The sequence below is a fragment of the Anoplopoma fimbria genome, unplaced genomic scaffold (genome assembly GCF_027596085.1).
Source record: "Anoplopoma fimbria isolate UVic2021 breed Golden Eagle Sablefish unplaced genomic scaffold, Afim_UVic_2022 Un_contig_9351_pilon_pilon, whole genome shotgun sequence".
In the NCBI taxonomy this organism is placed as follows: domain Eukaryota; kingdom Metazoa; phylum Chordata; class Actinopteri; order Perciformes; family Anoplopomatidae; genus Anoplopoma; species Anoplopoma fimbria.
The window spans coordinates 1-13,522 of record NW_026553957.1 but is presented as its reverse complement, the minus strand read 5'-3'; the positions used below and the strand labels follow the sequence as shown (position 1 = coordinate 13,522).

The 13,522-nt window shown below is 41.2% G+C and overlaps 2 protein-coding genes across 2 annotated transcripts; both read left to right on the top strand.

Moving 5' to 3' along the window:
• Window positions 1–401: 401 nt before the first annotated feature.
• On the top strand, window positions 402–5,146 carry LOC129116972 (cytochrome P450 2K1-like; the record flags this gene model as incomplete). The annotated part of the gene is made up of 9 exons (XM_054627581.1): window positions 402–424; window positions 1,152–1,314; window positions 2,045–2,200; window positions 2,289–2,449; window positions 2,617–2,796; window positions 2,990–3,131; window positions 4,069–4,253; window positions 4,408–4,549; window positions 4,627–5,146. Coding segments are annotated over 9 exons (1,352 nt in total), but the record flags the coding sequence as incomplete, so codon positions are not given.
• Window positions 5,147–6,430: 1,284 nt separating this feature from the next.
• On the top strand, window positions 6,431–13,343 carry LOC129116973 (cytochrome P450 2K1-like). Its single transcript, XM_054627583.1, has 5 exons — window positions 6,431–6,649; window positions 11,762–11,924; window positions 12,125–12,280; window positions 12,369–12,529; window positions 13,014–13,343. Exons 1-5 carry the CDS (start codon window positions 6,458–6,460, stop codon window positions 13,230–13,232), a joined length of 891 nt encoding a protein of 296 aa, XP_054483558.1. The 5' UTR covers window positions 6,431–6,457; the 3' UTR covers window positions 13,233–13,343.
• Window positions 13,344–13,522: the final 179 nt, after the last annotated feature.

Below are 13,522 nucleotides of genomic sequence, written 5' to 3'. Positions count from 1 at the left end.
GCTTCTCACCCCTACAACTACCTGGACTGCTTTTGTCAGACACAGTCCAATCACCTACAAAGGACAAAGGTAAACAGCACCACACTCAGGCAGGAATATCATTCATACACTCTGAGTCATAACAACAGTGTCTGGTCAAAGTGGGGCAGAGCTTCAGTCCAATACTTACACAACATAAAACACACACAAAAACAATTGTCTCTGACTTTGTTGAAAGTGTGTCTGGCTGTGGTCATGGAAAACCTTTTTCTGCAGTCCCCCAGTACAACCATTCTACTGGGAACTCTTGGGATACTACTTGTCTTGTATGTATTTTTCCCAACTTTGACTGTCAGATAAATGAGCCTCCAGGACTAAGACCACTGCCTGTGTTTGGCAATTTACTGCAGATGAATCTTAAGTCAACCCACCTACGCTGTATGAGGTAAGTAAGTGATACTAAATTAGACACGTACTGTATATACACTGCTGTTTAAATGAAGGAATTACCTGTTATTTTCATGTTTTTTGATTCCCTTTCAACATGAATTAAAACTGTATAATTCAGACAGACATTCTAATTTGAAACTGATTAAAACAATGATTTACCAGTAACTGTTGATTTATAACACATTGGTAAATAGGACCGCTATCAACCTAAAAGTAGAGATATACCGATACTGATATCAGATATTGGTCCGATACTGGATCAGGTATTGGTGACAATTGGCTGATCAGGTAAAGGGTACCATTATTTTATTAAATAACAATTATTCACATTAATATCTTTGTATTTATTTGTTATATTTAGTTTACAAAGGTAAAAAAAGTAAGGTTTTTAAGTCAAACCAAATGTTGCCTTACACATAGAGAACGATCCACAGTCTTTTCCACACACGCAGGTATCACTATTTGTATCGGGACTGAAAAAGTTAGATCAGTGCATCCCTACCTAAAAGCATGAGAGACACAACAGTTATTTGTGAGGCAGTACTGGAATAAGTGCATATGAAACTGATCTAGAGATGCGTTCCTGTCTACTGTGGTTATCTGTGTTTGGAATAAAGAGTGATTATTTCAATACCACTAAGGCTGTAAAATATATTAACAAGACAATATCCTGGCTTTTTTTTCAAGAGTTGTAATGATCACTTTTGTGTTTTGTTTCATAGCTTTCCAAGAAATATGGATCTGTGTTCACAGTGTATTTTGGACCCCAGAAAGTGGTTATCCTGGCAGGATACAAGACCGTGAGGCAGGCACTGATCAACTATGCTGTGGAGTTTGGAGAGAGACACATCTTTCCATCAGGCATTGACTTAAATGGTTCACATAGTAAGTATGAAGCAGCAGATTTCAGTGAAAACCACTCATAGTACAAGTTTATCAAGATGGCATTGTGCTTTTAGCTAAACATTTGTTGAGTAAAGAATGCAAAAATAGTTTATACTGATGTAGGGCACACCTAAGAGAAGAAACTCCAATTCCACTTTGGCCTTCAGGCAGCCATAGCAGAAGGAAGATTCACTTGTTGGGGTGATTGAAGACGTATAATTCTCTCAGCCCTCATCCTGCACCTTTTAAATATCTTGTACGGCTGAGAGTTGACATCTGATGGTCTACGGGCCAGGTGGTCCCTCTTGGTGCTATTCCTGAACCAGGCAGTGATCCTGCCTGTCATTACACTCTTTATGGTGCAGGTGTAGAAAGCAGCACCTTGAGGAGCAGTCTGCTTTGTCCCACGCAGCATTCAGCTGCTTGACAAGCTTTGATAACATGGTCTGAACTTTGCACTTTTTTTAACATGTATCTGATGTCCTTAATTGATTTCCCCAGTAATGCCTTTTATGATGTATTTTATGATGTGTTTATGTTCTAATGTGCTGCCATGTATGGTTGTTGACGTTCTTTTGCTCTGCATAGCAGAGTTTCCCTGAGAAAAATAAAGGTTTCGTTTAGTCATCATTCAACTTCTTGCTGACATTTTGCTGAAAATATCGTAATCCGGTTTTTAAACAGTTCAAAGAAAATTTGACACACTTGATGGTACTTGATTTCACTTTAGGTAGAGGAATCATATTTGCCAATGGGGAAGTATGGAAAGAGATGAGGCGTTTTGCTCTGAGCAACCTGAGAGACTTTGGGATGGGCAGAAATGCAGCAGAGGAGAAAATCATTGAGGAGACTCAGTATCTGATCAAAGTGTTCGAAAGGCATGACGGTAACGCTTCTCCTGTATTGTATTATTTATATATCAGGATTCTATATTGTTTGTTGTTATGACCATTATTTTTGTTTGTTTATTTTAGGTAAACCCTTCAGTTTTACCCAGTCAATAAACTATGCAGTTTCCAACATCATCTGTTCAATTGTCTATGGCAGCAGATTTGATTACAGTGATGCAGAATTTACAAGTATGGTAGACCGAGCCAATGACAGCATTCGACTGATTGGCTCTCCTTCAGTACAGGTACCACTTTGTCTTTCATTAAATCAACCATGAGATGTACGTATTGTGGTTTATAGTGAGAATTAAAGACTCATGGGGCCGTGGTCATGCATATTGACCTTCTATTGTGCCTTTGTGTTATACAGATAATTACATGTTGAACGTTATTCTCCATTCAATTCAAACAGTTGTACAATATTTACCCCTGGATATTTCAATGGGTGAGAAACAGGATGCGCCTTAGGAAGAATGTTGCTGAAAACCAGAAACAAATAAAGCAGCTGATTGGACGTTTACAAGAAACCTTGAATGATCAGATTTGCAGAGGATTTGTGGACTCATTTCTGGCACACAAACAGAATCTAGAGGTAATAAAATCAAGTGTGATATCATCATACATGAGTTAAATCTATAATCATTCATTTCTGGGTTTTTGTAATGACTTAATTGATGCTTAACATAAATTCATAAAACAAAACCATTCTATGTCTATTAAATGTTTAGAGCTCGTTTTAAAATTAAGTAAGTTTAAACACATTTATTCTTTCACCTGTTAAAAAGAATTTAGGGATTACAGACTCATACTACAACATAGAGAACCTTATGACAACTGTTGGCAACCTCTTTTCGGCTGGTACTGATACGACAGCAACTACACTGAGATGGGGTCTGTTGCTCATGGCCAAATATCCTCAAATACAAGGTAAGTCATGTGCTTAGACCTGTTGCATTTAGATGCAGTACCCTACTGGAGTACTCAACATAGCAGTTGAAGTTGAAATATTTGTTTTTTTAGATTACTTTTGGGGCTTTTTTACCTTAATTTGATGCAGTCAAAGATAGAGGAAAAGAACAGACGGAACAACATGCAGCAAAGGATTTAAACATGAAGTGTTTGGATCTACATGAGCCGGGGACATAGGGAGCCTATGACCATACAAATACAATTTTCATATTGTATTTGTTCCATTTATTGTAATGAAATCCACTTCTGTTGCAGTGAAAAATCTGCCTGAAGGGACTGGCTGTCAATGTCGCCGACTTGGCTACTGTCAAGATTTACCAACTTTTGGATCTAGTGCTGCCAGCTACTTTCATTGGAAAAGGATTAATACTTGTACTCTTGCCAGTTTCTCAAGATTACCAACCCCACCTTTAGGGTATCCTGACTGCTGCAACCCAGAATAATTAGTTTTAACTCCCAAACAGTAACTTTAAACTACAATAAACCTAAGATTAAATTACAGGCTCAATTCGTTCTGTCCATGGTATTCCTCATTTAAAGGTAAATACACCTGGGAAAAGAACCCCATTGAAACTGTATGCACCAAGGGTACTTCAGATATAAATAAGAAAAAAATACTTATTTTCCTTTAGATTTGACCTACATATAATATAGTATAGTATAAGTACTATAAATCAACCAATGTCATTGAGAGGGATTTGATCTAGCTTGTGCAAAGTTCTGTGATATAGCCATTTCAATCTGCTGTTATAGTTTTCACTCAAATGACTCGTTTCTGTGGGAGTTTAGTAAAAAGCTATTATGTTAGTCTTTCTACAGAATTGGAAAGAACAATATGCTTTACTGCTGCTTTGATTTTAAACCACTGTGTCTTCTATTATTTTCTAATTCCCAGATCAGGTCCAGGCGGAGCTGAGTAGGGTGATTGGGACCCGTCAGGTAAAGGCAGAGGACAGGATGAACCTGCCCTTCACTGACGCTGTCATTCATGAGACACAGAGACTGGCTAATATCCTTCCCACCTCTATTCCTCACATCACCAGCACAGATCTGACTTTTCAGGGCTATTTTATAAGAAAGGTAAACATTCGACTGATTAAAACAGGTCTTCCAGTTAACGCAGAATAATGAAACAAGATGCAACTGCATGCTTGATTCTAGAAAGCTTTTTAAAGATAGCAGCTCGTACTGCTCTTTAAAACATCGTTAGCACTAATAAACTGTCTCCTTCAAGGGGACAGCTGTGATTCCACTTTTGACATCTGTTCTGTGGGATGAAAGTGAGTGGGAGAGCCCACACACCTTTAATCCTGCCCATTTCCTGGACAAAGATGGGAAGTTTCTCATGAGAGATGCCTTCATGCCCTTCTCTGCAGGTTAGCGAGCTCAGCTAACACTTCTTGTCAATACCAAACAAAGTTTTCCAGATAATCTGAAGCTTGTCCTCTCACAGGACGCAGGGCGTGTCCGGGAGAAAGTCTGGCTAAGATGGAACTCTTCCTCTTCTTCACCTCCCTCCTCCAGCGCTTTCGTTTCACTCCTCCACCTGGAGTCACAGAGGATGAACTGGATCTGACTCCGGCTGTGGGCTTCACCATCGGCCCGACACCTCATGAGCTGTGTGCTGTCAGTCGTGAGGCATTTCAAAATTAGTACACAAGCATTGTCAGACACTTGTGCACATTGGAAAGCTTTTGAGATTTCAATACCACTGAAAAAAGTAACACTGCTGTTCACTAAGAAAACAAGTTTATTTGACACTTTTGATTGACATATTAGCATTTCATATATAAACTACTATCTTTTGTCTCATTTAAATGTTAATTCAGTTCATCACTTGAGATAATGTTGTTTTCAATCAATTGATTTTTATTTACTGCAATCACTAAAAACTTCCCAAATAATAGTTAAAGCATCCATGTCTTTTTCTGATTTACTTGTCTGGCTGACAATAAAAACATGTCTGATTGTGAGTAGTAGAAGTATATTCATATAAAAGGGGCTCTTTTTTTTAATACAATGTAAAGAGAGCAGAGAACATTTGTTCACATGGTTACATAACAATTTAAAAAACAAACAGGTGCTCGTGGTATGGGGGCATCTTTACGGTGTAGCCAATGTTTTCATTTTAGTTAAATATTGTAAAGCTGGCTGGCATAGAACAGACAGACACGACAAAGTCCAAAATCTTTAATCCAAAACATGTCAGGTTAACACAAAAGTCAAACTGGCTGTGGCTCAGGAGGTAGAGTGGGTCGTGGGTAACTAAATTATGGAAAACAAGTTATAGATTAAACTACAGCTCTTACATGTCAACTCTTCCAGTGCAGGTCATGAGATTATTAAACTTCAGCTTTCCCAACGTACAACGTGCTTCTCACACACTGCCTTACACATTGAAAGGGGAATGTGCTTTGGATTGTTACAATATATATATATATATATATATATATATATATATTATATATATATATATATATATATATTTGTTAATAATTAGACAGGGGTATGAAAACCTAACAGTTTGTAATACCTGTTCTAGTGATACAAAAATAATAGATACAACATAAACATAAAAAGAAGTGTGGCAAAAATGACAAAGCACCTGCACATAATCATATGCTCTAATTTTGTTACATTGCCTACAGTGAAGACAAATCATGAATACATTATTACTAAAGCATTGCATTCTATTGCTGTTTGTATTCCCTTTAAATGTACTTTAGAAATAAAATGAATTATTTAAAAAAATGCTACAGCATGTGTTTATTATATACAATTGTTATTATAAACAATAACTTTAAATAAACCACATTATTTCAAGTTATTGTTAGAACCCTTGTTAGAACATCTGTACTCGTTATCGACATGTACTTAAATGCAAGTACTTGTTTCTTGGTCTGAAAATAAATGGTATCGGTGCTTTCCTTATTTGGACACATACTGGCTCAGGTACAAACAGAGTGCATCTCACATTTATCCCCCCCACGTTAGTACAGCGCGGCCTGGTTGGGAGTCAGAGAAAAAGAGAGAGAGAGCGCGCCGGCTTCCGTAGGTCCCATCTTAAAGCAGGTTGATCCGTCCACAGTCCAATCACCTACAAAGGACAAAGGTAAAACAGCACCACACTCAGGCAGGTAGGCAAATATCATTCATGACACTCTGAGTCATAACAACAGTGTCTGGTCAAAGTGGGGCAGAGCTTCAGTCCAATACTTACACAACATAAAACACAAAAAAAAAATTGTCTCTGACTTTGTTGAAAGTGTGTCTGGCTGGCGGTCATGGAAAACCTTTTTCTGCAGTCCCCCAGTACAACCATTCTACTGGGAACTCTTGGGATACTACTTGTCTTGTATGTATTTTTCCCCAACTTTGACTGTCAGATAAATGAGCCTCCAGGACCAAGACCACTGCCTGTGTTTGGCAATTTACTGCAGATGAATCTTAAGTCAACCCACACTACGCTGTATGAGGTAAGTAAGTGATACTAAATTAGACACGTACTGTATATACACTGCTGTTTAAATGAAGGAATTACCTGTTATTTTCATGTTTTTGATTCCCTTTCAACATAAATTAAAACAGTATGATTCAGACAGACATTCTAATTTGAAAATGATTAAAACAATGATTTACCAGTAACTATTGATTTAGTATCACATTGGTAAATAGGACTGCTATCAACCTAAAAGTAGAGATATACCGATACTGATATCAGATATTGGTCCGATACTGGATCAGGTATTGGTGACAATTGGCTGATCAGGTAAAGGGTACCATTATTTTATGAAATAACAATTATTCACATTAATATCTTTGTATTTATTTGTTATATTTAGTTTTACAAAGGTAAAAAAAGTAAGGTTTTTAAGTCAAACCAAATGTTGCCTTACACATAAGAGAACGATCCACAGTCTCTTCCACACACGCAGGTATCACTATTTGTATCAGGACTGAAAAAGTTAGATCAGTGCATCTGTGATGATTGTGATGACTGGTATGCCTGTCTCCCAACCAGGACTGATGAAGAGGGGCGGAGTCGCCGCGTTGGTGGCCTATATGGTGCGCCCTGTTCCAGCAGTCCAGCCTTCCTTTTTGGCATCTCTACCTGCTTGCCACGCTGCGACGTTTTGATCTCCTTTTTGTTATGTTGTCAAATAAACCGCGATCATTGTGAAAATGAACCCACGCCTCTGTCCTCCATCATTGTCTGGTTACCCTAGACCATGACAAGTGGGGGCTCGTCCGGGATCTGAATCAGGCAAACCAGGCAACGGTGGCAGCGCAGAACTGTCGCCATCACCTGTTTTGGCAGCAGCCCGCGAGGCAGAGCGTGTCACAACAGCCACTGGGTGCACACAGGGGGTCTCACACCCCTCAAAGAGAGATCCTAGGTTAGATTTATCAACGCTAGGCGGTGCCTTGGCCCATACTCTGGACTTGGCCAGTCCATTACCAAGAATCATGGCGGCGCCCTGTAACGGGAGCGCCGGACGTACGCCAACAGCCACCTCACCCTGGACCAAGTCGGAGTCTATATACACCCTATGCAGGGGCACAGACAAAACATTTAGGTTAATTCCACGCACTAAAACAGACTGGCCAGTGTCGGAAGCAGGCGAGAACGGCAACGCTGATTGCAAGATAAATGATTCGACCGAACCAGTATCTCTGAGTATCTTAATCGGCACTTTCTCTCCATCAGCGCCTAGTGAAACAGAGCCATCTGAAATAAAGGGGAAAAACTCACTTCAAATTCAGGCTCGTTCACGTTAATCGGTTGACTAGGGAGAGATATGGCCAAAGCAGATCCTTGTGCTGCGCCTTTAGTCTGAGTAGCGGTACCAAATTTAGCCTTATATTTTTGTTCATTCTCTTTTTTCTTTTTCAACGCCTCACATTGCCATTTCGTATGCCCTACGCCTAGGCAGAAGTGGCACGTTACGTTATGATCTATTTTATTTTGAGTGCGCTCAGCACGAAATCCTGAATCACCAGAAGCAGAGGGTGCATTAGACGTGGTTTTACGGGGAGCTTGGTGGCTCCACTGTGCACGTTCATTACTGACTGGTTGTCCACCAAACAACCTTGTTTTGTGGACCAACGCATAGTTATCCGCTAAAACTGCTGCTTCAGAAAGTGTAGTCACCTGGTGTTCTGTTACATACATCGCCATCTCCTCAGGGAGCCAATTCTTGAATTGCTCCACCAAAAGAGACTGCGTAACCCGTCATACGACTCAACTTCCGATGACGAACACCAGCGATCTAACTGAATAGACAAATCGTCTGCGAACACCCCATAAGTCTGACCAAAACGTTTGCGCATTCCACGAAACCTTTTGATCATCTTGTGATTGACTGTGTCGGACCGCTGCCTCGCTCGAAATCGGGTTGTATTTATTTGCTGACAGTGATGTGTCAAACAACCCGTTACCCCGCAGCATATGCTCTGCGTTCAATCAAGGTCAAGCCAGTCGTTAAGGCGCTGTCCCAATTCATTTCCATATTCGGATTGCCTACAGTGATACAGTCGGATCGTGGTACAAATTTCACATCCAAAACGTTCTCTTCAAATATTGCGCTTGTTGAAGATCCGACACAATAAGTCATCGGCTCGGCACCCCCAGAGTCAAGGTGTCTTAGAACGTTTCCATCAGACGTACAAATCGATGCTGAGAGCCTATTGTGTACAATTAGACAGCGATTGGGAGGATGCTCTTCCCTGGCTGCTGCTGGCGGTTAGGGAGGTGACTCAGGCAAGTACCGGGTTTAGCCCGAACGAACTTGTGTTTGGCCACACAGTGCGGGGGCCAGTAGCATCACTGATGGATAGTGCAAGCAATGAGCCGCCGCAGACTTTGACCGATTACGTTAATGGATTCAGGCGACGATTATATGCTGTTGGGGGATTAGCAAGGTTGAAACTGCAAAAAGCGCAAGTGAAAATGAAGCAAGTGTATGACAGGAAAGCTAGGTGTCGCTCTTTCAAACCTGGAGACCAGGTGATGGTCATTCTACCTGTCATACACTCTCCATTTCAGGCTAAATTTGCAGGGCCATACAAGGTGATTCGCCAAGAGAAAAATGACAATTATGTAGTGGCCACGCCAGATAAGAAAAGACGTACACAGCTGTGTCACGCAAATCTGCTTAAGCCCTACTTTAACCGAGACGGGGAGGAGGAGGAGTTGCCGTCTGTGCGGCCTGATTTGAGCACTGTTCCCAGTCCGGTGGTGGTAGCACCGGATGAGGACGGCGCTACCTGCATTCAGACTTGTATCGCAACTACCATCCCCTCCATGCCAGCGGTGACAACGCTGGAGGAGGTGGACGCCTGTGAGCCTGACGATGCAGCTTTGTTGGGAAAACTCAACAATACTGAATCTTTGGCTAATTTACCGTTGCTGTTGGGCCATCTGACTCCAGATCAAGCATCTGAGTTGAGTGCGCTGATTAAGGAGTTTCCGGGTCTTTTTTCCGACACACCCACTCAGACTGACCTTATTAGTCACGATATTGACGTTGGGGAGGCCATCCCAATTCGGCAACGCTTCTATAGAGGCTCTGGGGAGAGACAGCAAATCTTAGAAGGCGAAGTGAATTATTTATTGAAGAATGATTTGGCAAAAAGGTCCTATTCTAGCTGGACAAGTCCTTGTTTGCTAGTTAAAAAGGCCAATGGAACACATCGGTTCTGCACCGACTATAGGAAATTGAATAATGTCACGAAACCCGATTCATTTCCCCTCCCTAGAATGGAGGACTGCGTGGACCAAGTGGGGTCAGCTAAATTTGTTACCAAATTGGACTTATTAAAAGGATATTGGCAAGTTCCGTTGACCGAGCGAGCACGGGAGCTATCCGCCTTCGTTACTTCTAGTGGGTTGTATGAGTACAAGGTCATGCCGTTCGGGCTACGTAACGCTGCCGCCACCTTTCAAAGACTGATGAATCAGATAGTGGCAAATTTGGACGGTTGTGCAGTCTATCTGGACGACGTGGTGGTATATAGCGACACCTGGGGTTCACATTTGGAACGACTTCATCACTTATTTACTCGACTTGCACACGCCAACCTCACCGTCAACCTGGCGAAGTGTGAGTTTGCCAGGGCGACGGTGACCTACCTGGGAAAAGTGGTTGGTCAGGGCTTTGTGCGCCCAGTGCGCGCAAAGGTCCTGGCCATAGATGGTTACCCACCACCTACCACTAAGCGAGAGTTAATGAGATTTCTCGGAATGATCGGATACTATCGAAGTTTTTGCGAGAACTTTTCCTCAGTCGTTGTGCCTTTGACAACTTTGTTAAAAAAGAACAAGCCTTTTGTTTGGACGTCCACTTGTCAAGCGGCGTTTGAGAGAGCCAAAGATCTTCTCTCATCTGCGCCCCTTCTGTTGGCTCCAAAAATTAATAAACCATTCAGGTTGCACGTAGATGCGAGCAATGTGGGAGCTGGAGCCGTTTTGCTCCAAGATGATGAGGATTCCGTTGAACGTCCCATATGCTATTTCTCGAGAAAATTCAATTCGTATCAGCTGAATTACTCAACGATAGAAAAAGAAGCATTGGCATTAATTTGGGCTTTGCAAAATTTTGAGGTTTACATTGGGGGTAGCCCAACACCCATCGTCATCTATAGTGATCACAACCCGTTAACTTTCCTTCACTCACTTCAAAACCCGAACCAGAGATTGATGCGCTGGAGTATTTTCCTCCAGCCATACAATCTGCACATTAGGCATATCAGGGGCAAAGAGAACGTGATCGCGGACGCGCTGTCACGCGCTCCTGCCATCTAGTGTGTCTAACATGCAATTGTGGTAATTTCTATGCAGTCTCTTGTTTTGTCTTATCCTTAGTTATTCCAGGCGCCGGAATACGGGGGTCAGTACGAGACCAGGAGCTGTTGGTCAGGTTGTATATTGTAGTGTTGAGTAACTTTATGTGTGGGTTACGACTGTTTGACCTAGAATATTTGTATTGCTAAAAATGGTTGATTGATGAACCAGATTGATGAGTTTTATTTAAGAGCAATAGGTAGTGGAATTGCTGGATTGACCAAATCGGAAATCCGGTGGATTTTTTTTTATGGGGGGAGATGTGATGATTGTGATGACTGGTATGCCTGTCTCCCAACCAGGACTGATGAAGAGGGGCGGAGTCGCCGCGTTGGTGGCCTATATGGTGCGCCCTGTTCCAGCAGTCCAGCCTTCCTTTTTGGCATCTCTACCTGCTTGCCACGCTGCGACGTTTTGATCTCCTTTTTGTTATGTTGTCAAATAAACCGCGATCATTGTGAAAATGAACCCACGCCTCTGTCCTCCATCATTGTCTGGTTACCCTAGACCATGACAGCATCCCTACCTAAAAGCATGAGAGACACAACAGTTATTTGTGAGGCAGTACTGGAATAAGTGCATATGAAACTGATCTAGAGATGCGTTCCTGTCTACTGTGGTTATCTGTGTTTGGAATAAAGAGTGATTATTTCAATACCACTAAGATTGTAAAATATATTAACAAGACTATATCCTGGCTTTTTTTCAAGAGTTGTAATGCTTACTTTTGTGTTTTGTTTCATAGCTTTCCAAGAAATATGGATCTGTGTTCACAGTGTATTTTGGACCCCAGAAAGTGGTTATCCTGGCAGGATACAAGACCGTGAGGCAGGCACTGATCAACTATGCTGTGGAGTTTGGAGAGAGACACGTCTTTCCAGCAGGCATTGACTTAAGTGGTTTACATAGTAAGTATGAAGCAGTCTGCTTTGTCCCACGCAACATTCAGCTGCTTGACAAGCTTTGATAACATGGTCTGAACTTTGCACTTTTTTCGTTTAGTCATCATTCAACTTCTTGCTGACATTTTGCTGAAAATATCGTAATCCGGTTTTTAAACAGTTCAAAGAAGATTTGACACACTTGATGGTACTTGATTTCACTTTAGGTAGAGGAATCTTATTTGCCAATGGGGAAGTATGGAAAGAGATGAGGCGTTTTGCTCTGAGCAACCTGAGAGACTTTGGGATGGGCAGAAAAGCAGCAGAGGAGAAAATCATTGAGGAGACTCAGCATCTGATCAAAGTGTTCGAAAGGCATGACGGTAACGCTTCTCCTGTATTGTATTATTTATATATCAGGATTCTATATTGTTTGTTGTTATGACCATTATTTTTGTTTGTTTATTTTAGGTAAACCCTTCAGTTTCACCCAGTCAATAAACTATGCAGTTTCCAACATCATCTGTTCAATTGTCTATGGCAGCAGATTTGATTACAGTGATACAGAATTTACAAGTATGGTAGACCGAGCCAATGACAGCATTCGACTGATTGGCTCTCCTTCAGTACAGGTACCACTTTGTCTTTCATTAAATCAACCATGAGATGTACGTATTGTGGTTTATAGTGAGAATTACAGACTCATGGGGCCGTGGTCATGCATATTGACCTTCTATTGTGCCTTTGTGTTATACAGATAATTACATTACATTACATTACAGTCATTTAGCAGACGCTTTTATCCAAAGCGACTTACAATCAGTAGTATATTACATCATTCACCCATTCACACACTGATGACAGGCTACCATGCAAGGTGCCACCATCAGACTCTAACTAACATTCATGCAACATCCAGTCCACACCGATGGCAAGCCTTCGGGAGCAACTTGGGGTTAAGTGTCTTGCCCAAGGACACATCGACTGCCGAAGCCGGGTATCGAACCACCGACCCTCTGATTGGAGAATTACCTTAGTCTCCACTACGCCACAGCCGCCCTAACAATACTAACAATAATAACATGTTGAACGTTATTCTCCATTCAATTCAAACAGTTGTACAATCTTTACCCCTGGATATTTCAATGGGTGAGAAACAGGATGCGTCTTAGGAAGAATGTTGCTGAAAACCATAAACAAATGAAGCAGCTGATTGGACGTTTACAAGAAACCTTGAATGATCAGATTTGCAGAGGATTTGTGGACTCATTTCTGGCACACAAACAGAATCTAGAGGTAATAAAATCAAGTGTGATATCATCATACATGAGTTAAATCTATAATCCTTTATTTCTGGGTTTTTTTAATGACTTAATTGATGTTTAACATGAATTCATAAAACATCACTGTTCTGTCTATTAAAACGGCCAATAGCTGGAGGATGAAAATGTTTAGAGCTCGTTTTAAAATGAAGTAAGTTTAAACACATTTATTCTTTCACCTGTTAAAAAGAATTTAGGATTACAGACTCATACTACACCATAGAGAACCTTGTGACAACTGTTGGCAACCTCTTTGGGGCTGGTACTGATACGACAGCAACTACACTGAGATGGGGTCTGTTG